At 38.7% G+C, this 27,325-nt stretch overlaps 1 protein-coding gene across 3 annotated transcripts in view; it reads left to right on the top strand.

The window, feature by feature from the left end:
* Nucleotides 1-27,325, top strand: part of dlg2 (discs, large homolog 2 (Drosophila)) — a 787,731-nt gene that overhangs the window by 422,686 nt on the left and 337,720 nt on the right. For all 3 annotated transcript variants that reach the window (XM_059964524.1, XM_059964523.1, XM_059964526.1), the window contains 4 exons: nt 632-801; nt 7,431-7,567; nt 8,458-8,602; nt 26,173-26,386. In XM_059964524.1, the coding sequence (XP_059820507.1) occupies nt 632-801; nt 7,431-7,567; nt 8,458-8,602; nt 26,173-26,386 (666 nt within the window). The remainder of the gene's footprint in view (nt 1-631; nt 802-7,430; nt 7,568-8,457; nt 8,603-26,172; nt 26,387-27,325) is intronic.

Raw genomic sequence — 27,325 nt, 5'->3', positions numbered from 1 at the left:
AAGTAAATAGAATCAGAATCAGGTTTAATATCACTGGCATATGTTGTGAAATTTGTTGTTATGTGTCAGCAACACATGGCAATACATAATAAGACCATTGTTGTTGTAAATTACAGTTAGTATCCATATATTAAAATTTAATGCTGAGAGGGTGTGTCCCTTGTTGGGGATATTTAGAACATGAAGCATGGCTTGAAAAAAAGGAGTAACCTTTTAAGACTGACGTAAGAAATAATTTCTTCTTTCATTGGGTTATAAATTTTTGGAATTTTCTACCACAGAGAGTTGCAGAGGCAAAGTTATTGCATTTATTCAAGTGGAGATTAACAGATAGAGTATCTGAACAATAATGGAGCAAGGAGGTATGAAGAAAAACAGGGATTGAAATACGGAAGCATAATTAAACCAGCTATGGCTTTATTGAATGGTGGAAAATGTTTGAGTGGCTGATTGATTAGTTCTCTGTCATATGTTAATAGCTAGCCTCTCCTTGACAAAAAAAATGTGTTTTTGTTTGTTTAATTGTGTTCATCTTCAGTCAATTCCAAGAACACAAATGTAAGTGAATGAGATTACAACTGAAGAAATAAATAATTTTATATGAAAATTATTTTTTTTTATTCTCGTTTAGAGTCAATGACTGCATTCTGCGGGTAAACGAAATTGACGTCTCTGAGGTATCTCACTGTAGAGCTGTAGAGGCATTGAAAGATGCTGGCTCAATTGTACGACTATATGTGCGCAGAAGGCGGCCTGTTTTGGAAACTATCACAGAAATAAAACTTATAAAAGGACCAAAAGGTATATTTGACAAACTGACAACAAATACTGGAAGTATACAATATACACTGACCCCTTGTAATTTAAATGTTTTGAATGGTTTAAACCTAATCTATTGATATTACTAGGTTTGACATTGACATGTCTGTATCTCAAATGTTACTTTAAAAAATATTACTGGTATTTTAGAGACAATTTTTATTAGAGATTCAAATACAAGATGTAATTCTTTTCAGGTCATGGGTCTGAATGAAATGTGTGACCTAGAAATTACCTATACATCTGGCTGTGAGCTTTATTGCTACTTTACATAGTATGTTTATCCATAAATATGATTTATCTACCACTGTAATACAAAAATATACTTCATATTTTGTAAACAATTGGTCAGTAACTTAATATTTTTCATATATTGGTCATTATGTTAAAATATTTATTTTTAATAAGCACTGATTTTCAAAATGATGGTTTTTTAGTAACATACCTTATGAAATATTGAAACAATTAGTTATTATGGTTTTAGAATATGATGTAAATTTTAGTACCTTGTACTTTGTCAAGTCTTAATACAGTAATGCAATCCTTAGATCTATATTAAGTGCTCTAACACTTTGAGTTTAGAAGAATTATGATTCTTAATATTGCATTCTTAAGTTAGAAAACTGAAGTTCAATCTAAATACAGAATAAAATACTTCCATTATGCAGTAGGAAACTTCAGTCTGAATACAGAGCAGAATATCTCTAGTATGCATAAAAATATCTGTGTGAACACATTTCATTGGTTATATTATCTTTGTGAAGTATAACTTGGGGGCAATTGTACATTGGCACAATAATACAGATCCTGGAGATTTCCATTCTTCTTTTAAAAACTTATACTCTGTAAGCAGATAGCAAGTAGCCCTGTTGTCTTTTAAGTAGAAGGTTGCCCATTAGAATAAAGTGCCACATAATAAACTGATTAGTAAGTTAAAGTGAGTATAGTCAGAAGTGAAGAAACCAAATGGGCATCTCACTGCCTGGGGATCTACTCAAAATGTAGAATGTAGGAAGTTGGCTTTTACAAGAACAAGTGTAAGACCATTGATATTCACATTCATGATTCAAACTTTGAAATGGGAAATATAATTTGTTTATGATATGGAATTTTGGTAAATGCAATAATTCCATAGAAGAGTCATTAAATACTTTATTCCTGGAAGGAAGGAATAAAGTTGGTGGAATGTGGAAAGCTTTTGCAAATTTGAATTGAACATTGATTGGACCACTCTTGGATGATAATTGCAGTTCTGGTAGGCAAATCATGCAAAAGTTAAAGGGCTCTAGTAAGTTAGTACTTTTTAAAAAGTTTTTCCAAGAGTGAACCTGAAATTGCAAAGTTCTACCTATGAAGTAATGAGGGATAAACTGGCAGGGATGGATGGCACGTCTTTGTTCCATAGATCAGAGCTAATAAGAGGTCAGATGAACTAATAAGTGGTCTTTGAAATTATAAAGGATTTTGGTAGAATAGGGATAGAGAGGTAGAACTTTGTCTTCAGTTTCTCAGTATGGTAGTAGCTGAACACTTAGAGATTCAGTTCTTTAAATTTCATTACAATAGCCTTCATATAAATACATAAAATACTGTAAGTTGGATAAGTGCTCTGAATATTTATTAAGTTTACTAGAAAAAGTTTTGTTCACTCACATAAATGTATTTCAGTAGCTTAATAAGTCACAAATACAGTTATTGAGATTTAGCACTTTTAGCTTTATCATTATTATTAATACAAGATGTATATCAATTGTCTTACATCATAGAATTAGTAATTTAAGAAAGTCATCTGTTCAACTGTATTAGCATAAACATTACCTCCTTTTGATTCACTCTTTTTAAGTAGAGTTTAGTGAAAAAATCCATCAGAACTTCTTAACTGGCAACTTAAGCATTAAGATTTCTTCAACCAATTGAAATCCAAATTTTGCATGAATAACCTTTGTGAAAAATGTGGTTGCAGATATTGTAGCTTTGGAGAAAGTTGAATAAGAAAGAAAAAAATCTGATTTTTAAAAATGTGCCGTTATGCCCTGGCTTCTCAGTCCTTCCCTAACCTTACAATTTGTTTAGGTTCTTTTGCAATGTGCAAATATGCTGTGCCTTATTTGATGCTATGTGAACTGTAAACCACATATACTATGTCATCAATTGTGACAGCTTCCATTTCCAAGACATTCTGCATTCTGATCCTATATACAGTGCAGTTTTTGGTGTGTATTTTAATGCTTTGTTTGACATGTCAAGTTCTTTGTAAACTTCAACTGACTAAAAACTCAACCAGTCAAATCCCACCTTAATACTTATCTATTGCCTTATGGTTACTGAATTACACGGGGCCTTATTTCTTAAGCATACACAGTTTCAATTCTTTTCCTTAGATTACAACTTCAGATTGCAATGTTTCAGCTGTGTTTTGGCTTTAAACAATCTAGTTCATCTTTTGAAAAAAACTAGCTTTACTTTTGTTCTCTCCTGTTAACATCTCTCCTTGAGTCCATCACAAAATATACTGGACCATCTGTCACAGCCACATGATTACATGAGTCAAGTCCAGGTTTATTGTTGGAGTCATGCATATATACAGTCCATTACAAGCATAACAAACATAAGTTAATATGAATTTAAATGATCATAAATCAAAGATAACTTAAATGACAAATTTATTGTTCCTTTCCAAGCCTTGTGACACTTTGGGTGACAGCCTTGCCATTTCTTTAGCATTTTTGTCTGTTTTTTTATGAGAGTAAGTTGCTAGCTTGAAGTTCAACCCAGCTCGGATGGAAAGCATGTAAGATGTTGGCTGGATTTGAACTCAGGACCACTCGCCTTGAAGTCCAATGCAAATGCCACTATGCCACTGGCGGGCTAAATGACAAAATAACATAATGATATTAGTCTAAGTTGAAGTCCTTGAAGAAATTGGAAAGCTTATAAAGCAATGACAAAATCCCTATTAAAGTACCAAATTATGGGGAGAAAGTCCTCCTGGTATGAATTTATGCCCTCATCTCTCTCATTAGGGATGATGAGCACATGTCTGGGGGTTTCAAATTTACTATAATCATGACTATCTAAAAAAAGGAGTTAAATCCATTTGTTGTAATTACACTGTTTGCTGTCATGTCATGGCAAGGATACTTTTCCTCTCAGTACCCCTAGAGCTTTCTCCAGAGTCATAAAGTGGATCCCACACAACAAAAGGATTGAAGGACATGATAGTTAACTTTGAACAAATTCAAGAAAAAAATCAAGGAACAGCATTAATCTTTGCACAAGATATTAATGCACGTGATACATTATCCACCTAGCTGGATTATGGCGGACCTTTTATAAATGTTCCTTTCCTCAATATTGTGTCAGTTTTCTTCATGTAACATGAAAACTTTGATCCTAAGCATGGATCCACCACAGCCTCAATCCTAATGCATTCTGGAGTCATAGTAAAGTATTGACTCTCTTCCCAATTGTTAATGGTAAAATGCTTTGCCTCCAGTTAAGTTCCCAGTTTGGTTTATCTGCAGGAAACTGCTCAAGCTTGGTCACTTCCACTGCAGAATCACGAGTGCAGGTGCATCATAATGCTGTGTGCTTTGCCCCCTGCTGTGCTCAATTTATACTTATGACTGTGAGACTAAGCACAGTCATAAAAATACTTGCCATATTTAAGCTTGCCAATGGCACTACTGCTGTTAGCAGATTAAAGGTTGTGACAAATCAGCATATAGGAGGGAGACTGAAACTGGTTGAATGGTGCCACAACCATCTCTCACTCAATGTCAGCAAGACCAAGAAGATGAAGATTGTTGACTTCAGGAGGAGGAAACCGGAGGTCATTCATTAGGGGATTGGAGTTAGAGAGGGTCAGCAGTTTTAAATTCCTTGGTGTTATCATTTTAAAGGATTTGTCTTGGATCCAGCACTTAAGTGCCATTACAAAGACAGCATGACGGCACCTCTACTTTCTCCGAAGTTTGGGAAGTTTCAGTATATAATCTGAAACACTGACAAACTTTTACAGATGTGTGGTGGAGAGTATATTGGCTGGTTGCATCATAGCCCTTGTGTGAAAAGCCTACAAAGTAGTGGATATGGCCCAGTCTATCACGGGTAAATCCCTCCCCACCATTGAGAACATCTACATAGAGTACTTTCGCAGGAAAGCAGCATCTATCATGAAGGACCCACACCATCCAGGCCATGCTCTGTTATCTCTGCTGCCACTAGGAAGAAGGTACTGGAGCCTCGGGACCTTCATCATCAGGTTCAGGATGACATATCACCCTCGACCATCAGGCTCTTGACCAGAGGGGATAACTTCACTTGCTCCATCACTGAACTGTTCCCACAACCCATAGACTCACCTTCATGTTTGCATCAATGTCATGAAGAACCTATAGCAGGCACTGCAAAGTATCAACAATACCTCCACAAGATTCTCTAAATCCATTAGCAGGTTAGATGAACCAACATCAGTATCCACTCTGAGGACAGTCTCATCAATATCAAGGCTCTGATCAAACTCAGCCAATTACCTGCAAGCTTGACTACATATTCCTGTTCTAAACTTTGTCAAATGAAACAATTTACAGAAGAATAGTAAAAAAACATTTCAATGATATAATTTGCAACATGAAAAAATTGGAACATCATCACTGATTTATGGGAAAACCTGGGTTTAAGATGGCTCAAACTGGCAAAGAACTAGATGGAAAAGCACTCAGTACTGTGAGACTTTGAGCCTCTCTTATAGCAGCATGTAGGGGCTATCAGGAAACAGCAGAAGCAGCTGCATTCCACTCATCCTCAGACCTCATTTACCCTACCTGTAGCAGAGTCTGCCAATCCTAATTTAGGCTCATCAGAACCTACAGTACATAAGTGGAAACAAGTCATGCAGGGGCAGGAACAGGGAGGAAGAAGTAGTGGAAGAAGAAGAAGAAGAAGAAGAAGAGGAAAAAAAGAAGTAGTGCAAGAAGAAGTAGTAGTAGTGGAAAAAGAATTAGTGCGAGAAGAAGTAGAGGTAGTGGAAGAAGATGATGATATAGTAGACGAAGAAGTAGTAATAATAGTGGAAGAAGAAAAAGAAATAATGGTAGTGGAAGAAGGGAAGAAGAGGTCAAAGGAGAGGAGAAAGAAGGAGAGGAGGAGGAAGAAGGAATGGGAGGATGAAAAAGAGGGAAGATTGACAATAGAACATTTAAACATTAATTTTTTCTATTTTTGGTTATAAAATTATTTTTCTTGGTTATAAAATTTACTCTGGTCCTGTCTCCACCCTTTTCGAACCTCTATAATAAAGTAACAATTCTCCAAGCTTTTGTATCATGATTCAACATCTAATCTTCTGTTCTCTACATCCATTCTGCATTTTTTCCTTCCTGCCTTTAAAGCAGATGTTACCGTTGCCATCTAAGTGTTTCCTGTAGTGAGGAGCTCCTTCATGTAAATATTCCATTTTGTAATCATAGTACCAGCCAATGTACTTGACCTTTCCCTTACAATATCACAGTAACCTACATTTCTTTCAAATAGGAAACAAAATTCCTGGATTTACAAAAGCCAAAAGAAGAAAATTTTGATGTGGTCAAGGCAGAATATATTAAAACGTTTAGTATGGTCTGTTCAATTTCAATAGCTAAATGACCTGTTTCCATTCTGTATCTCTCTATAAATCTATTATTGGTCATTCAGTTAATAACCTAGTGGATCTCTACCTGTTCTCATAAATGCAGCTTGACCTGTTGAGTATCCCCAGTATAGGTTGTGGGAAATTGAACAGACCATACTAAACTTTTTAATATATTATTACATTAACACTGTGTCCAGATATTTCTTTCAACAATATCTTAGCTTTCCAAACAATTTTGTTTGATTTCTTTACTATGCACTTAAAATTCATATTCTGCCTTGACCACATCAAAATTTTCTTCTTTTGGCTTTTGTAAATCCAGGAATTTTGTTTCCTATTTGAAAGAAATGTAGATTACTGTTTTATTGGGAGGGGAAGGTCAAACTAGCACATTGGCTGGTACTATGATTACAAAATGGAATATTTACATGAAGGAACTCCTCACTACAGGAAACACTTAGATGGCAACTGTAACTGGTTCCATTTGGAGTTCATTGTTGAGTCTTGAAGGGATACAGCATGGAAACAGACCTTTCAGCCTTCTGACAATATGCAGACCATCAACAACCCATTTGCACTAATCTTGCATGAATCTCATTTTATACTCACATTCTCATCTATTCTACTAGATTATACCACTCACCTACACACATGAGACAGTTTACAGTGGCCAATTGACTTAATAAATTGCATACTATTTTTTGAGGAAACTGCAGCAACTGAAGGAAATTCCACTATCACCGGAGAACATGCAAACTTCATGCATACAGCACTAAAATCAGATTAACCCTAGGTGTCTTCTGCTGTTAGACAGTAACTCTACTAGCTGCACCACTGCACTGCCCAATCTGCTATAAATTATTTTTGTAGTAACCCTGAAGTATTGACAAAGACTGAAAAATTATCGTAATGTACTTAGAGAAACTACATAAATTAAATGAATTTTATTTGTTAAGTGGTATCTATTTTTGTATACTAGGATTAGGATTTAGTATTGCTGGTGGTGTGGGTAACCAGCATATACCCGGTGATAACAGTATATATGTCACAAAAATAATTGATGGAGGAGCTGCGCAGAGAGATGGAACATTGCAAGTTGGTGACCGGCTTCTTATGGTAAGAAACTTTACATTTTATAGTCTGGTATAATACTTAAAACTTTGTGTAGAATTACATAAGAAACAAAGGTGCCTAAATGCAATTTTGCACTTTGTGTTCCAAACATAGTAATATTACAAGGCCTTAGGGTTTTATTTTTATTGTTTTCTTCATTCTGTAATATTCAGATGCTTGTTAAAAGGTGAAAGAACTTACATTGATAAAATACATTCATTCTTCAAGAATTATTAAATAATTTCACAGTCAAATCAGCTGCCTGTAGGCACACAGTATCACAGAATTGCAAAGGAACAAATAAAAAATTATATATTTTTGTACTGTTGGCTGAGTTAGAATTTTTTTGCAGTTTGCAGTATTATTCCATGATTGTTCTCAATTTTTTAGTAATTTGCACAACTAGTCAAAATGGCAGTGCTGGTTAGTTATACAAGATCCCATAACTGAGTATTCCATGTATTGAAACAATGTCCGCAAATGCACCTCCTGATATTCAGTGGATGTTGTTGCAGAATAGCAATTTTGCCAAACTTTTTTTCCTTGCCAATACAAGTTTTGCAGTGACTCTCCTTTCACCTATGACTGCAATTAGCATTGTCTTTATGATCCAGTACTACATTTGGTCTTCTGTTTGCCCATTTATATATTTAGTAAGAACCTGAATGTGGGATATATTCCAGCAAATTATTTCCAATTAATGTGAAATGTAAACTGTAGTTTAATTATATTGCATATATAGTTTTATAATTTTATTTGTCAGTATCTTTTTGTAAATACAGCACAACATAAACACAACATGAATCCAAAGTTGCATATAGAAATTGAAAATACAATTAATATGATAATATACATTTTTTTGTATTTCTAAAAATGTTTGTTATTATTGTAAGGTGAATAATTACAGTTTGGAAGAGATAGCACATGAAGAGGCTGTAACAATACTGAAAAATACTTCCGATGTGGTCTACCTTAAAGTTGGAAAACCCACTACTGCTTACATAAATGATCCTTATGGACCTCCTGATATCACACACTGTAAGTAATGTTTTCGTTATCATTTTAAATTAAAAACTTGTGTTTTCACGTTATTTATATTTAACAATTGCAAATAGTAATTTTAACCTTTGCAGCTATAATTTGCTGACTTATTGAGATGATACTTTATCACATAACCTATCAAGATGTAATAATTGAAACTACATGTTGAAAATACATAATTCCAATATATACAAAGAATATTAATTGTTTTAATTTTCTATTCTTTTGTAGTTTAAAAAGTAGGTAGTAGTGAAATCAAATAGTATTTCTTAGAGCATAATAGGAACATTCAAAAACACAGTCCAAAATTGATAATTTTGCCTTTCATGCATAGACAACCATTCAATATAACCATTGCTGATTCTGAACATCAAATTCCCTTTCCTATAATCCCATTTTACTTATTTCAATGACCAAAACTTACCTTGTATATAGTGGAACTTGAAGCATCCAGTCTCAGAAAATTTTATTAAGTTATAGGATAATAAAGACATATTTTCTATTTCAATACTTATATGGGCACTTTTTTCCCTGGGACTAGGTCTTCTGTGCCTCCCCCGTCCATTTCTTTTTGAATCCTGTGTTGCTCAATAAAATCCTAACCCAAGGCAACTGTATTTTTTCTTGCGTATAGAGAACAGAATACATTGTACTCTATACAATTGTGGCTATGTTTCCTTAAAATTTACCCCAATTCCCTTGCAATCAAGGCTTATGTATCATTTTTCTTCCTAAAAGCTTGCTTTACCAGTATGTTTACTTTCCACTTCTCAATGTACTAAGTCCTGTAAAAGCTGACATTGAGAAGATTTTTAAAAACATGGACAAAATGACTTCCCATTTATTCTAATGAAATAAACAACATATTTTCACATTATCTCCATCTGTCACCCTTCTGGCCATTCACCCGTATGCAACCTCTACCTGCTCCATACATCAACTTTCTTGTGTATTTTTATTTCAAATACATATCCACTATCTGTTGGGTATGTCGAATAAGAGTTGGGAGGCAAAACACTAATTAATTCTCAAGGCTGCAAACAGTGGCTCTCTGCTTGTTAGAAACCTCAGCCTTTCACTACACCACTCAGAGTTCGGAATTTCCTGGCTGCCTTGTGGATGGCATCTGCTAACAGCTATCCAAACTGAGCTGAGATTATTCAATGTGAAAGGACTGCTGAACAGAGGAATTGCTTTGTCCAGTGAGAACCTGAGAAGAAGCAGAATCTTTGGCTCAGTCTAGGACTTAGTTAGGTATGCAGGGGAGTAGGGAGAAGGGGGTGTAGCGTTCTCGCACAGGTGTAAAAGAACTCTGACCTAAACACTAAGCATAAACCAGTCAATGAGGCGGTCGCAGTAAGATTAACCGTTTACTGTTCACTCTTCCACGTTAATGTATGGTGAAAACTGTTGATAAAACAATACAAAATATATACAGTATTCGTTTCCTTCTTGACATCATATTTACATCATAAATACTTGCAAAAGTAAAACTACAACAACTATATTACATTAAAGTGCAACATACAGTCAGAATCTACCTACACCATCGACTGGCTTTAAATGCACTTCAACACAAACTATCCGCAACTCTTTAAATAACAAAAAACATAAACTTTATCAATCATCATTACTTTTAACAGAATCAGCGTTAACATTTTAAATTCAACATATCGATTATCTCATGAAGTTACGGCATTGCTTCACTGATGTTTCTAGTGCGTAGAAAGAAAACTTTTCTCGCGCTGATCCTGCACACACATAAGCCCCCTCCTTTCCATTTCTCCAAACCAGTATTTTCCCACAAGACGCGGCGTAACCGAGTGTGACGTCATTGCATGCCGTGATATATCACAGACAACGAATTTACTTTAAATGACCTTAACTTTAACTAGAAAACAATAACAAATGAATTACTAAAGCGAAAATATATAAACTAAACAAATGCCATAAAGGCAACACATTCCCCGCCTGACCTTCATAAGGTCACAATGAACATAATACAAAACTTCAGTCTCTAAATCAGTCCTTAGGGAGAAGTAGAATGACTTCTGCAACTGGCCTTTGGTAAAATTTCACATCACCTTGGTCAGAAGTTTTCAACTCAACCTTCCTGACATGTCCATCCCTGATAGGGAATGTGGCAGTGATTCTGGCCATCGGCCAGCAGTTGCAGGCGATTTGCTTGTCCCTGAGCAGGACCAAATCTCCAACTTGAAGATTCCTTCGGGGTTCTGTCCACTTTTGTCTGTGTTGCAACAAAGGTAGATATTCATGTCTCCAACAAGACCAGAACCGATTTGCCAGAGCCTGAACCTCTCTCCATTGCTTTAAGTACAAATCCTTATCAGAAAAGTCCCCAGGTGGAGGGGGAGCTCCTGCCTTCTGCATAAGGAGCATTGATGGCGAGAGAATGAAGGGGTTTTCCGGGTCAGAAGACACAGGTAGGAGTGGTCGTGCATTTATAATGGCTGTGACCTCTGCCATTAGTGTGCACAGTACCTCATGGGTCAGTCGGGTGCGTTGCTGCAGAAACATTGAATCAAGAATTCTTCTGGCGATACCAGTCATCCACTCCCATGTGAGAGGTGTGTGGTGTGTTAAACTCCCAGTTGCATCCCTGCTGACTGAGGTACCTTTGCACCATTTTGTCCATCCCCAGCTCCTTGAACGCTCCAATAAAGTTCATGCCGCAATCAGACCTTGACTGTTTTGCAGGGCCTCTTAGCGCAAAGAAGCTCCTGAGAGCGTTAATGCAGCTGGATGTTTCCAAAGATTTGATTACCTCAATGTGTACCGCTCTTGAACTCATGCAGCTGAACATGATGGCCCACCGCTTGCTCTCTGCTTGTCCTCCTCTGGTGCATCTTGTAGTGATAGTCCAGGGACCAAATACGTCGAGCCCCACATATGTAAAAGGAAGGCAGGCTTTGAGGCGTTCTGGTGGGAGGTCCGCCATATGTTGAGCTTCCAGCTTCCCTCGCAGTTTCCTGCAGGTTACACATTTGTGAAGTACTGAATTGATCAGTGTTTTACCTCCCAAGATCCACAGTCCCGCTGCCCTTATTGCTCCTTCCGTCAGGTGATGGCCCTGATGCCTTACCTGTTCATGGTGATGGCGAGTGAGCAGTAAGGACACATGGCTGTCTTTGGGCAGGATTACTGGACTCTTTTCCGCAGCTGGAAGTTGGGAGTGTATTAACCGGACTCCAATGCAAATGATATCGTTCTTCAGGATTGGGTTGGATTTCCTCAAAGGGCTGTCCTTTGGTATTGGTTTATTAGCTTGGAGAGCCGAAAACTCCCTTGCAAAAGCTGCTCTTTGAGTTGCTTTAAAGGTGACGTCCTTTGCCTGGGCCAATTCGTCCGCAGTGCGAGGTAAATTACATTTGTGCCATCCCTTACATTTACTATTTCGGGATGAGTGTTTGTGTGACCTGGTCATGTGAATGAGGAACGCAAGTCCTCTCACTAAAGAATTCAAAGTGGAGAACCTCTGAAAGCGTACGTATCGATTCTTCGAGGTAGGTGACTCCTGTTTGTATTTACGGCTGAATTTCCGAGTCTCTTTCGGGTTCGATCAGCTCAAATGTCTCGCTCACTTGAGTTTTTTCTGTTGGTGGCTGATACAGAAAGGCGGGTCTGGTGAACCAGGATGTCTGAGCCAGGTGGGATGCAGGTAAGGATCTCGATGCATGGTCTGCAGAGTTATCCTCGGTACGTACATAATGCCATTGTTCGGGCTTTGATGACAGGCGGATACGTTGAACTCTATTTTGAACATACACGTAAAAGCGTTTTGATTCATTATAAATATAACCAAACACTACTTTGCTATCTGTGTAGAACCTGATATCGTCCAACTCTAGGTCTAGCTCGTCCTGGATAAGATCTGCTATTTCCACAGTCAGGGCAGCTGCGCAAAGTTCAAGCCTTGGAGTTGTCGGCTCGGACTGAGGAGTGAGCTTCGCCTTACCAGTTACAAATCCTACTTCAACTTGACCATCCTTCCCGACTACTTTCAAGTAAACCACAGCACCGATGGCCTTGGTAGACACATCCAAAAAAACACACAATTCTGTGTGCGCTGCCTCGGTGAGTGAGGTCTCAGTGTACCTACGTCGGATATGAAGCTGTTTTAGATCTTGAAGTGAATCTCTCCAGGCCTCCCATTTGCTTAGCTTGTCTTCTGGTAGAGGAGTATCCCAGTCAGCGAACTCAGAGGTAAGTTCTCTGAGAAGGACTCTTCCCTGGATCGTAACTGGTGCCAGTAGACCCAAGGGATCGAAAACACTGTTGACAGTGGAGAGAACTCCACGGCGGGTGAATGGCTTGATCACGGTCGGCATGGAGAATGTGAATGTGTCAGTCATAATCTCCCAAAGGAGACCCAAGCTCTTTTGTGTGGGTATGGTTTCTCCATCTAAATCTAGGTCTTTGATTGCCGGAGCACAGTCATCATGTGGAAAGGCCTCCCTTACTGCCTGACAGTTTGATGTGGACTTATGCAAGCAGAGGTTTGACTCTAGCGAGTGAGGCTTGTGTACGTCGGAGCAGATCTATTGCTTCGTCTTCTTTCTGTAGCGATATCAAGCCATCATCAACATAGAAGTGCCTTTCTACAAACTTAACGGTGTCATCGCCATGCTCCTGTGCGCCCTCTCTGATGGCTCTTCACAGCCCATAGATGGCCACGGCAGGTGATGGACTATTGCCAAAAACGTGAACTTTCATCCGGTACTCAATGACTTCCTTGTTAATGTCATTGTCCTTGTACCATAAGAAACGGAGGAAATTGCGATGGTCCTCCTGTACTAAGAAGCAATGGAACATCTGCTGGATGTCCGCTAAGATTGCGACCTTCTCCTTCTGGAAGCACGGCAGGACCCCGAGAAGGGTATTGTTAAGGTCGGGGCCTGTAAGGAGCATGTCATTAAGGGAGATACCAGCGCACTGAGCACTGGAGTCAAAGACAACCCTGATCTGATTGGGCTTTTGTGGGTGGTAAACCCCAAATGTTGGTAGGTACCAGCACTCCCCGCCTTCCCTCAGTGGCGGTGCTACTTCAGCATGTCCATTAGCGAAGATCTTCTCCATAAATGCTACGTATTGTTGCTGCATCTCAGGTTTCCTTAATCAGGGTCTTTTGCAAGGACGTGAACTGCTTGACTGCCTGCTCTTTGTTGTTTGGCAAGTGCTGGCGTGGTTCTCTGAAAGGTAATGGGGCGACCCAATTATTTGCTTCGTCTCTGAAGACCTTGGTGTCCATTATTTTTAAGAAAATGGCGTCTTGTGCTGATGGAGCAAGTTTATTATCATGCTCCGTTTGAGCGAAGACTGACTGACCCAGCGTCTTGTCGGTTACTTTACATTTGTCAAAGCCTTGTCATGCTTCCTTGATACACATTAAACTTGTGCAGGGTTGAAAAATTCAATGGCGGCCACTCTCTAGCACATTGGTCTTGTGTGTTAACTGCCGGTTTGTGTACATTGCCAAGGCACACCTCTCCTATCACCACCCAGCCCAGATCCAGGTGTTGGGCAAAGGGGACGTCGTGTGGTCTATTGACCTGCTGCCTAACCTTGTGCACCTAGAGAACATCTCTTCTTAATAGCAGGAGTATTTCTGCTTTTGGATCCAGTTCTGGGATGTGCTTGGCAATGTGGTGGAGATGTGGCTGGTGTAGCACTGCACTTGGCATCAGGATTTCAGTGTGCTGTTATGAATGTGAAGCAACTCTGAGGGGCCGAAGGGTACAAAGTCACCCCCTCCTTTTTGAGAATCACAAGATCGCTATTAATTCGGGTCTGGGACCCAGGAAATGAGAGAGAGACACGTAGAATCCACAAGGTTTGGAATTTGTCCTGGCCTCAGCGAAAACGGAACCATTGATAACGGCTATTGTGTATTGAGTACTGTACTATTCATTGAAGCCCTCAGGGGACGACCGGAGTGGGCTGGTTGAAGGATTGCATCATCCCAACCTGATTGACATCTGAGACCCCATGAGTGATAAAAGAGGGTCTGGGGAACAACCCCTTCAGACACACCAGGAGAAATGCTGGAAATCCAGTGACAGCGTTTTATAGCGAACGCTTGTGTGCGTCCTCCCTTGCCAGGGTGGCAGGCTCATCATGGAAGAACGGCTTAGCTAAAGGAGAGGCCACAAGTGAACGGCCACACCGAGACTCTGACGGATCGAAATCATCAAAGGAAAGCCGGCAAGTTTCTCAATATCTCTCTCTCTCTCCAACCATTGCCACGCAGAGGTCCCCAAAGGCTGCAGCCTGCATGAACTGAGTGAACTTTATATTTCCATCGGACAATATATTATCCCCTAGACAACGATAGAGCTTATTTCTTATTGATTATTATTATACCCGCACTTTTAGATTTAGTATTGATGACGTATATTATCTGTATGTTTGCATTGATATTATTTTTGTGTATTTTTACTAATAAATACTGTTAAAAATCGTATCATCAGACTTCAACGGACCTCTCTATCTTTGCTGGTAAGTGACCCAGTTACGGGGTTCGTAACAGCGGTTATTCAAAATTTCATTGCACTCTAAGAGTGGAGGGAGACAGATAACAACTTTACCATCCAGGGACTCAAGCTGGAAGCCTTCTGCCTTCCTTCCATATGTTTCCACGCTGCCTGAGCAAGTTCTAAGGTAGTGTGGGAACTGATTACTCTCAATGTTGAACAAGTCAAAGAACTCTAGTCTGACTAGTGAGCAATTGCTCTGATCGTCCAGAATTACATAGGCTTTGATGGCCTTGTATTTGGCTCCCTTAGGGTACATGTTAATAAGGCAGATCTTTGAACAAGAATGGCTTGACTGAGCTTGACCGCAAACTTCTGTGCAGCTCGAGCTGACAACAGTTGTCCTGGAGTGAGCCTCTCACTCCCCGCCATCCTGTTGTTAGGGTGAAGGAGCTTTGTCGGTTTGCGGTAACGGGCCGGGATGCATGCCCCATCGTGATTAGTGCTATTACATTCTGGGCACTTCACGGAGATCGTACACTCTCTAGCAAGGTGAGAGGTAGAGGAACAGCATTTAAAACGTATTTTTTTCTCCTTGAGAAGGGCCATTCTCTCTTCAAGGGGTTTTTTCCTAAACATTCTGCATTTTTTGAGGGGGTGGGGTTTGTTCTGCAATGGACAATTCTTGCTAGGGTCATTGTTAGTTGTAGAGACTTCAGTTTTATGCACTGAGACAGGTTTATTGATGTTGAAATTATTCGAAGTGGATTTAACTGGCTTGGTGTAAATTTATTGCTACCTGGACTCATGAAGCTAGGGTCATTTCACTTCTTTGCCTCCTTGCACACAAACCTAGTGAAATACTCAAAGGGAGGAAATCGACCATCGTTCTCTTCCTTGTACTGTGAGCCAACAGACACCCACCTTTCCTGCAGCCCAAATGGAAGTTTTTCCACGATTGGTCTAATCCCGTATGGAGTATCTAGGTATGATAGACCAGTTAAATAGCCATCTTTTTTGGCACCTTGAATCTCCATGAGTAAATCTCCGAGCTCTCTTAACTTGGCTGACACCTTAGGAAAATTTTCCAGACGTCAAAATAGGGCCGTTTCAATAATTTCAGGGGCTGCATAGCACTCTCGAAGTCTCTCCCATGCTTTGCGTAAGGCTAGCTTGGGGTTGTTAATGTACACTGAACGTATGCGTCTCACCTGTTCGCATGATTCTTTCCTCAGCCATTTCGTCATAAGATCCAACTCTTGGGTTGCTCCGAGCTGGACTCCGTGGATAGCGTTGGCGAATGAGGAATACCATGCATGGTAATTTTCAGGTTTATCGTCAAACTGATATAGTCCTGAAGTGACGAGATCTCGTCGTGCTAAATACTGTGCCATGGGTTCAACTGCAAGTGGCATGCTGGCTGGGGGAATATGTCGGCGGGTATATGACTGAGGGCGTACATCTGTTATTGAATTTGCTGTTGTGAATTCAGCCTTTGCCTCTCTTCTCGCCAAATCTGGTAAGTTTGGTGTCGAGAAGTGTTTGTCATCAGCCATTTCATTCTTGAATTCATCGCGGAGTTGCAAGGGTAAATTGTCTTCCTCGGATGGATGTGATGCAATTGGGCCTCTCTGAGACTCCTCATGAGGTGGGATTTTATCATATAAGCATGGAGAGGAAGAACGAATCATTAAGTCCATTTGAGATCGGACATAGTCGCTTGTGCGTTCCAATCTGGTCCTTACTGAAGTAGATTCTACGTCATCCAGAACATGCATTTCTTCAGCACTTTCTATTATCTCTGCTTCCTCCCTGGCAGCTCCTGCTTCTTGGTGTAGCGTCAGCACTTCTAACTCTGACTCTATCCTTAACTTTTCCAAATGGTTTTCGGCTTCTCTGGCAGCCGCTTCCTTTTGGTTTTCGGCATCTCTGGCAGCCGCTTCCTTTTTCAATTTTGCTTCTTGTTCGGCATACAATGCTCGCACCTTGGCGGCTTCTGCCTTAGCTCTTGCAGGGGCTACCTTACTTGTTGATGCCCTACTGCCCCTGCTGGATGGCAACGATTTGATGCTGGATCGTGATGCCATTGTAGCACTTGAAACACCTGATAATGCTGCCTTTTCACTGTAGTGTTCTCGCACAGGTGTAAAAGAACTCTGAACTAAACACCAAGGCGGTCCCAGTAAGATTAACCGTTTACTGTTCACTCTTCCACATTAACGTATGGTGAAAACTGTTGATAAAACAATACAAAATATATACAGTATTTGTTTCCTTCTTGACATCACATTTACATCATAAATACTTGCAAAAGTAAAACTACAACAACTATGTTACATTAAAGTGCAACATACAGTCAGAATCTACCTACGCCATCGACTGGCTTTAAATACACTTCAACACAAACTATCCGCAACTCTTTAAATAACAAAAAACATAAACTTTATCAATCATCATTACTTTTAACAGAATCAGCATTAACATTTTAAATTCAACATATCGATTATCTCATGAAGTTACGGCATTGCTTCACTGATGTTTCTAGTGCGTAGAAAGAAAACTTTTCTCACGCTGATCCTGCACACACATAAGCCCCCTCCTTCCCATTTCTCCAAACCGGTATTTTCCCACAAGACCCGGCGTAACCGGGTGTGACGTCATTGCATGCCGCGATATATCACAAACAACGAATTTACTTTAAACAACCTTAACTTTAACTAGAAAATGATAACAAACGAATTACTAAAGCAAAAATATAATAAACTAAACAAATGCCTTAAAGGCAACACAGGGGTTATTGACAAACTTTGAGGACAAAGTTTTTTCAAGTATTTTTGTTAAGTGATATATCTATATATATTTAATAATAGTTAAGTTAAAATAAGTAGTGCAAACAAAACAGAAATAATAAAGTGGTAGTGTTCATGGGTTCACTGTCCATTTAGAAATCAGATGACAGAATGGAAGAAACTACCCATGAACCGTTGAGTATGTGCCTTCAGGCTTCCATACCTCCTTTCCAACAGTAACAATGAGAAAAGGTATGTCCTGTGTGGTGGGGGTCCTTAATGATGGATGCCATTTTCCTAATGCACTGCTCCTTGAAGATCTCTTTCATACTATGGAGGCTGGTACACATGAAGGAGCAGATTTGTTGTACAAATGTCTGCATCTTACTTCGATCTTGTGCAGAAGCACCCCCCCCCCCCCCACTATACCTGACGGTGATACAGCCAGTCGTAATGTTCTCCATGATTCATTAGTAGAAGTTTTTGAGTGTTTTAATCCTCAGACTGCTCGTGAGTTATCACTGCTCTCTTGTCTTCTTTATAGCTGCATCAATATGTTTCATCCAGGTTAGTTCCTCAGATATATTGACATCCAAGAAATTGAAAGTGCTCATTCTCCCCACTTCTTATCCCTCCATGAAAATTTGTTTGTGTTCCCATGACTTACCTTTTCTGAAGTCCACAATCAGCTCTTTGATAAGCTCTTTGAAGTCTACAATGGCTCTCTTGCTAATGCTGAATGCAAGGTTGTTGCTGCAAACCCATTAGAATATCTTGCTCCAGTAAGCCTTTTCATCACCATCTGAGATTCTACCAACATGCTAGTATCATTAGCAAATTTATAGATGGCATTTGAACAATGCCTAGCCACACAGTCGTGGGTGTAGAGAGAGTAGAGCAGTGGGCTAAGCACACATCCCTGAGGTGTGCTAGTGTTGATTGTCAGTGAGGTGGAGATGTTATTTCCAATCTGTACAGATTGTAGTCTTCACGTTAGGAAGTTGAGGATCCAGTTGCAGAAGGAGGTATAGAAGCCTAGGGTCTGTAGCTTTTCTATCAGGACTGTAGGAAAGGCGCTATTAAATGTCGAGTTATAGTCAATAAACAGCATCTTGACATAGGTATTTGCATTCTCCAGGTGATCCAAGGCCGCGTCGAGTGCCATTGACATAACATTGAGATTGTAGACCTATTGTAGCAATACGACAATTGCTGTGCCACCAGGTCTTTCCTGAGACAGATGTTGATTCTAGCTGTGACCAACCTCTCAAAGTATTTCATCACCATAAATGGAAGTGCTGCTGGACAATAGTTTTTCCTAAAACTTTAGAACTTTTAAGCTGAGAACAGTTTGTAGCAGCCACATCCTGTCCTGTGCCACCACATTTTTGCCTTTTTTAAAGTACAGGTGTTATCAACCTGTATGTCCAATGAATGTCATTTGACTCCAATGTTTTTGATGGTAAATTTATTGGGTCTATTAAATAGATCTTTTCCTCAAAAATCAGAATGGCTGGAAGTTGGTTTCACACCATATTTTAAAGGTTAAACTTGGAACAGTTTACTAGCAAAGATAACTAATTTATCATGGGGTGATGAGACAAATCCCTCAGTCCTTTCCTTGCCATTAGCAAGGAGGTACTGTGCCCTTATTCAGCACAAGTGCTTTCACACACACAAGTTGTGGCATCCAGCTAAATGCAACTACAAATGTTTGTACATCAAGAATTCTCAACTTTCTTTCCTTGATTTCATGATCCTGTTAAGATTATTTCCTGATACATCCTGTTGTCCAGGAAAGAATGAATAAGTATTTAGTTGTTAGACTTTGCTTGTGAAATTGAGTACCTTTAGAGTGGCATCATTGTCACATGTGAAAGCCAGTTATGTGATCTTCTGCATGCACTGATGGGAGCAATATGGATCTCCTGTGAAAGGGACTGCCAGATTCCTTCTGTAATTCAGCAAGGTTAGTGAAGCTCTTTCAAGTGTGTGCTGCTGTTATTGTTGACTGATTAGAAATAATTGAACAGTTGTCAGGGTATTGTAGCCCTTTCTTTCCATTCAAGTTTTTCATATTAAATTGTAAATAGGTGAGAAAATATAATCATCACTGGGACCTCATTAGTAACAGTCTACCATTCTAAAAATAAGTTCTGATTCTTATTCCATCCTTAAACCAGTGAATTATCCTTATATTTGAATATGTCATCACTAAATTTGTAAATCTGTATTTTTTCTCATCTTTTGTGTAATACCTTATCATAATGTTTTTTTGAAAAATGATTATCTAAGAACTTGTTGACTCTGCTGATTTATATAGATTTGTAAGTGCTGTTACCTCAGTCTTAAAGATTATTGTAATATTTATTTCTCATGATGCAATAATACATCTACTTTTGACAATATTAAGTTCACTCTCTTTTAGTCTTCTAGAACTGTTTCAGAATTTAGTGAATTTTAAAAGACAGTCACTAACATTACACAATTTTTGCAGTATCTCTTTTAAAATAAGATCTAAAGGATGGTTAGCTTATAGTGCCTGTACTTTTCCTTTAACTATATTAATTACTTTTCATGTTGCTATTGGATCCTTAGTTTCTCTATTAATTCCACTATATGCATTATGTATTATAGTGAACTTTATTTAAGACAATATTCATTTCTTTAATTTCTTTTGGTATTTCCGCTCTTTACCCCTTCTTTATCTCTGCTGCACTTTTAATTAAATTGGCTGTCAAAAACCATTAAAAATTCCTGAAATTTACTCTCTTTTCTATCTTCTATTTTATCATTTTTTATTCATTCAGTGCTGGTTTTTAGAACTCTCCCAGTCTTTAGGCATTTTACTCCTCAATGCAATATTATAAGATGTTTCTTTCAATCTAAACTATTCTTCAGCTCCTAAGCTGCACACTGAAGAAACACTTTACTCTTGGACACAAGAGATTCTACATATGCTGGAAATCTTATGTCATTATGTTAGTCCAGATTTCTTTACTATTCTTTCTGCCAAAGTGAATAATTTCACTAATATGTATTAAACTTCATCTGCCATTTTTTTCTGCCAAATTGGGACTAACTGCTTCATATTGTTACATTTCTCATGATTTATTACACATTCACAGATTTGGAATGTTACTTTGAGCACCCATATCTAAGTACTTAATGTAGAAATGATTCCAACATTGACCCTGATTTGAAAACAAAACATTTTTCACAGCCTTTTTCCTGCCTGTAAATTAGTATCTGTCCTCTTTCTTTCATTACATAGGTCCCAACACCACTCTTTTAGGTGAGATCTTATAAAATGTTTTTTGAAAATCTGTGTTCTAACATTTGATCATTTAGAAGGCAGAAATTTACATTTATTTTACAGATCAGAGAAATGAGCTGAAGTAAAGTATAATGTATCAAAGAGAGAAAAAAGATAAAAGATTTGTAGACTTTGGAAAATCAAAGGAAAGATCAAGATAGGAGTAACATGGAGAATGATGGAGGAATTCAGCGGAATAAGGCAGTCTCTATTAGACCATTGAGTTGACACCCTTCATAAGGATTGGAAAGAAAGAGGGGAGGTAGTCAATATAAATGGGGGCGCAAGATTGGCAGATGATAGGTGGATCCAGGTGAGGGGGATGAAGGGGGAGAGTGGGAATGATGGGTGGAACTGATGAAGAACTGAAGAAGGTAGAATCTGATAAGAAAGAGCAGTGGACCATGGAGTAAGGAGAAACAGGTGAGGAGAGGAACCAGTGGGAAGAATATGTGGTTAAGAGGCAGATCAGAAGGCAGAGGAAAGACAAGAGGTGATGTAATGGGGGCCAGAGATATAAGGGAAGAAGGAACTGAGAGGAGTTGTTACTGGAAGCTAGAGAAATCAATATTTATGCTGCAAGGGTGGAGACTATATTGGTGACACATGAGATGCTGTACCTATAATTTGCATCTAATCTCAACCTAGCTGTATCTGAGGACGTAGACAATCATGTTGTTGTGGGACTGGAAAGCGGAGTTTTAAAATGGCTGGCCACTAGGAGATCCTGGCTGGTTCAGCAGATGGAATGAAGGTGCTCGATAAAGCATTCCCCCCCCCCCCCCCAGTTTGTATCTAGTCTCACTGATGTAGAGGAGACAACCCTAATACAATAAATGACATCAGTGGATTCACTTCTGAAGGTTTGCCTCATCTAAAAAGAGCTTAGGGCCCTGAATGGTTGTGAGGGTAGAGGCGTAGTGGCAGATGTAACAGTTAGCACAGTTACAGGGATAAGTGCCTGGAGGGGTGTCAGTGGGGAGGGATGAACAATCAAGGCAGTCATAAAGATAGTGATCTCTGCAGAAAGCAGAGAGGAGAGGCGGTGGGGGTGGGAGGAAGATAGGCCTGCTGGTAGGATTCCATTGGAGATGGCAAAAGTTCTGGAGAATGATATGCTGGATGCTTAGGCGTGTAGGGTATTAGGTGAGGATGAGGAGAACTATCTGTTATGTCTGGGGGAGTGGGGCAAGATATGGGAAATAGAAGAGATATAAGTGAGAGCTGCATTAATGATACTGGGTGAAGAAATGCTCTGTTTTTGGTAAGGAGAACATTTCTGATGTCCTTAAGTGGAAAACCTCATCACGAGAGCAGATATGGTGGGAAATAAGGGAACTGAAGTAAAGGAACCTCTAACCTGGCACTCATCATCTTGCTCCACTACTCCATGACCTTTTTACACTTACTGTCTCCCACCACTGCCTTTTTCTTTCCAGTACTGTACTGATGAAGGGTCTTGACCCAAAAAGTTGACTGTTCATTTCTGTCCATAGATGCTGCTTGACCTGCTGAGTTCCTCTAATATGTGGCTCTAGATGCTAGCATCTAGTCTCTTGTGTATCCATGAAGATAGGTGTTAATGTATAAGAACATTGCAGGAGATGGGTGAGGTCCTCAATGACTATCTCTCCTCTCTTTTTACTGTGAAGAAAATTTCCAAAGAGTACAAGTATCTGGTTCCTTGAAAGAGTGTCACAAGTGAAAATGGTGAAGGGTTTTTGGCATGCTGACCTTCATCAGTCAGGGTATTGAGTACAGAAGTTGGAATGTTATGTTACAGTTATATAAGTCATCAGTGAAGCCATATTTGGAATGCTGTGTTTGGCTTTGGTTGCCCTGCTATAGGAAACACCCTAATAAGTTTGAACCGAGTGCTAGGAAAATTCATCGGGATGTTGTGAGGACTTGGAGGACTGAGTTACAGAGAGAGAGATGGAGCAGGTTAAGAATTTATTTATTGGGGCGTAGGAGAATGTGGGGTAATCATATGGAGGGGTATAAAATCATGAGGGGCATCGAATATACACAGTCTTTTCCCAGAGCTGGGGAATCAAACACTAGAAGACATAGGTTTAAGGTGTGAATGGAATGATTAAATAGGAAGCTGAGGGACATTTTTCTTTACCTAAAGTATGGTCAGTATGGAAAATGAACTGCCAAAGGAATTTGTTGATGCAAGTACATTTACAGCATTTAGAAAACTTGGATAGGTACATGGAGAGCAATGATGTAGAGAGAGATATGAGCCAAACGTGGGGAAATAGGACAGGTTTAGACGGGAACCTTGGTCAGCATGAATCATTTGAGCAAAGAACCAGTTTTTATGCTCTATGACAAATAAAAGAGTTATCTGATTCTTTTGTTAAATTTCCTAAACAGACGTTAGCACAGAGGTCTGATAACAGGCAGAGATATTGCAAACAAAAACAATTGGAAGATGAAGATTTACTAAATAGAGCAGTAAAAAGTTCAAAGTTGAAATTACATTTATCATTAAAGTATGCATGTGTCACCATATACTACCTTGAGATTCATTTTCTTGCAGACATTCACAGTAAAACAAAATACAATAGGATCAGTGAAAAACTGCACACACAGATTGACAAGCAACCAATGTGCAGAAGAAGACAAATTTAAAAAAATTAAATATGCTCCCCGCAAAACATCACCGTATTTCACCTGCACCATCATGACTGTTTACTAAAGGATCCATACACTGTAGTACTCACAGACTGTATTAGAAGATTAGAGTGCTTTAAACTGGAATTCTGCTGAAGCTTTATTTTTACAATGTCAAGACCTTTAATGAGGGAATTGAGCCCAAACTGTCAAAATTTATTATCTGTTACCTTTTAAATTGTGTCCAACTTTCCAAATTTAACCCAAGGGAGGCACCACTACTGTAATTCAGGTCAAAAGAAGGACATGTATTTCAACAACTATTTTCTTAAAAGAAAGTGAGGACTTTGTATTTCTCTTATTGTTCAACTTTGGAAAATGTATAAATATTCAATATATTTCATACTTATTTAATTTACTAAAAATTCGAGTTCACCATTTTTTCAGTTTGTTATAAAGGTGTTGTATGTAATTTTTTGACCCACAAAAAAATTACCGATCAAAATGTGCTGACAGAAATCTGAGGCATTCTTGTTTGACACAATTCTTCCATGAGGTTGCCTCTGTTGTAGATCCATTGGTTAATATCTTATGCCATTGTGAATCAAGTGTAGGATGCGGATGATCTTTTGTGAACTGCTGAATCTAAGGAGAATATTCCATAGTTCCAAAAGTCTTTCCTGAAATAGAGAAAGGCCATGTTTAGTGGCTGGTTTTGCTTCCTGCATTTTGCTTGGAGTTGTTGCGTGGTGAGATCGTGTCCCCTGTATCACTGACTGGACAGAATCCTCACTGTGATTCTCAGAGCAGTTGTTTGGCCACTAGCTGGAGGAGGAGCTTGGTAATGACTTTCCCTGTAGTGGAAAACAGAGAAAAAAGAATCTTTTGTAGTGACCAAAATTGAATTTGGTACCTTTTTTATATGTAGTTTCTAATTACATTTCTGAAGTACTCAGGAATACCAGCTTCTTACCAGGGTGGGCAGTGAGATTGGAGATTAGTAACTAGGCTCTTCTTTGCTGGAGTTGTAGGATATCAGAGGCTGAATCCTAAGCAACAGTTGATACTTTCACTGAAGGGTATGAGAAGATGGGCTTTAAACACAACAGCAGCAAGGCAAATGTCTCTTACCAAACTGCCCTGGCTGCACTACTCTTCCCTCTAACAATAAAGTCTTGTAGTAAGGCTAACAAAATGTGGACCATGTCCCAGATCTCAAGAGCCAACTGTCAGTGAAAGCTGACTTTAGTGATGAAATTCCCCACTGCCTTCAGTGTGTTAGCACAACCTTTGGTTAATTGAAGAGAAGGGAATTTGGAGATCAAAATCTCAGATCTGCCATAAAACACAGACTGCTAGGGAAAGTGATCACTGATCTCCTGTATGCTTCTGAGGTTTGGACAATCAACAGTGGGCATCTCAAGCACTGTGAAAATACCACTAATGCCAAATTTGGAGAATTGCATGCACAACATAATATTTAATGTAAAACTTATGTATGTCTTTGAGACTTTCTGTAATTATTTTAGCTCTTTTAATGACAATGTGGCAAGAAAATCGTAGAGTGGCATTCAAACCCATCTTTGATGATAGGTAAACCAAGGTTCTTACTACTTGTAACAGATGCATTAATGTGGATGTGACCTGCTGTCTATACTCAAAGGCCAATATCATAGAATGTTATACAGAAGCACTGCTCTCTCTCTAGGAATTGTAATGAGTAAGTTATCTGCAGTCCATGATTTGAGGACTGTTAATGTATAATGGCCAATGATTAGATCTGCTGAAATAAACCTCTTAATGATATTTGGAACTATTTGTTGCTCTTTGAAACTACCTTATTTATGCTGTGCACTACTCACATCCTGGCCTGGGTAATTTTTTTCTCTGCTAAAGAAGTGTTCTGCAATTTCTGCAGATCCTGAGAAATGGCAGCGCCATGAATGTTTAAAGACTGCTGTATGTGTGTGTACATGAGGGGTTGGGGAGAGATCAGCTCTGCATGGTGGGGGCAAATGGAGGGAAGCTTTTGTTTAAGGAATAGTGACAGTTGAAGAAAACTGGTTGAAGAAAAAGTTGAAGGAACAGTGAAATAATTGAAAAAATTGTTATAACTAGCTTAAAATCATTGTGATTGACAACAGTTTCTCAGTTTTCAGATTAATGGAGTTCTGTTCTATGACTGGTTTAACCTGGTGCAGGTTTTTTAGGTAGATTTCTTCTCTTAAGATGGAAAATTTTGCACCTTTGCAAGTCTTCATTTCTAATTTGGTACATACCATATATACCATTTTGCAAAATACTATATGCCCTTCATTTACTGTATGCTTTTTTTTCATATTTTTGTAGGCTATTCCCCTCCAATAGAGAATCACATCTTTTCCTTGTCTGTGAATAACAATACATTGGATCACAAGACATCACTGCCACAAATCACATCAGGAAGATATTCTCCTCTTCCAAACTATATGCTTGAAGAAGAAGAAGAAGAAGAAGAAGAAGAAGAAGAAGAAGAAGAGGAAGAAGATGAAGAGGAGGAAGAGGAAGAAGTAGACATCAGCAGGTAATTTCTAATAATTTCTAATTTGCCATTGCCTTTTGCATATTTTTATTTTGGATCTAAGTTATGAATATTTTATAAATTTATTCCAAAGATATGTTAACAGTTGTGCAAAAGAGCTCAAAACCTGGAACTTGCTTAAGTAGTTTTACTTCAGATATCCGGCACCAATAGTTTTTTGAATATCAATTGCCATTTTTGTGAATATTACTTGTGTTCAATTTATGGGTCAACTATATGGGGATTGATTTCCAATCTTGATATGGTTATAATCTGCAGTTTAACCACCTTGTAATAACATAGTCTGCATTTTGTTATCAAAATATTACATAGACTACTATTCTAAGTAACTTGAAAGTTACAGTAGCATTATTGATAAAAACTTAAATGCAATTGTAATATAGCCTTTTTTTTAATCATTCAAAGGATGTGAACTTTGTAGGCTGAACTAGGAATTAATTGCCCATCTCTGTCTGTCCTTGAAAAGATGGCAGAGAGCTGTTTTCTTGAACCGCTGCAGTCCTTGAGGTGTGGATATATCCATGATAGTGTTAGAGAGAATTTCAGTGACTCAGTGAAACACAGTGATATACAGTGGATTCCAGACAAATGGACCATCAATTAATCGGGACAGCCACTTATTTAGGACAACTCTTAAAGAACAAATGCAAATAGGGAAAATAACTGGGATTCCCTTCATTTATTTGGGATGCTATGTCACTTATTGGGGCAGGACACTGTTGCCAAACATTTTCTAACTAGTGTCAGTTGTGTGCACATCATGTGACAGTTAGACACCATGTTGTGCTTAGAGTGAACAGTTTTTAAATAGTGTTTCTTCTGTATTTCTATTCAAAAAGGAGTGCTTTTGTCTCTGATAGTTGGCGAATAATAAACAGTAAGGCAATTCAGAACTGTTTTTGCTCATTGTGGTTACAAGCA

This window comes from Hypanus sabinus, chromosome 3 (assembly GCF_030144855.1).
Source record: "Hypanus sabinus isolate sHypSab1 chromosome 3, sHypSab1.hap1, whole genome shotgun sequence".
NCBI classification, from domain to species: domain Eukaryota; kingdom Metazoa; phylum Chordata; class Chondrichthyes; order Myliobatiformes; family Dasyatidae; genus Hypanus; species Hypanus sabinus.
Note: the sequence above shows the minus strand (reverse complement) of the source record. Positions and strands in the feature narration are given on the sequence as shown.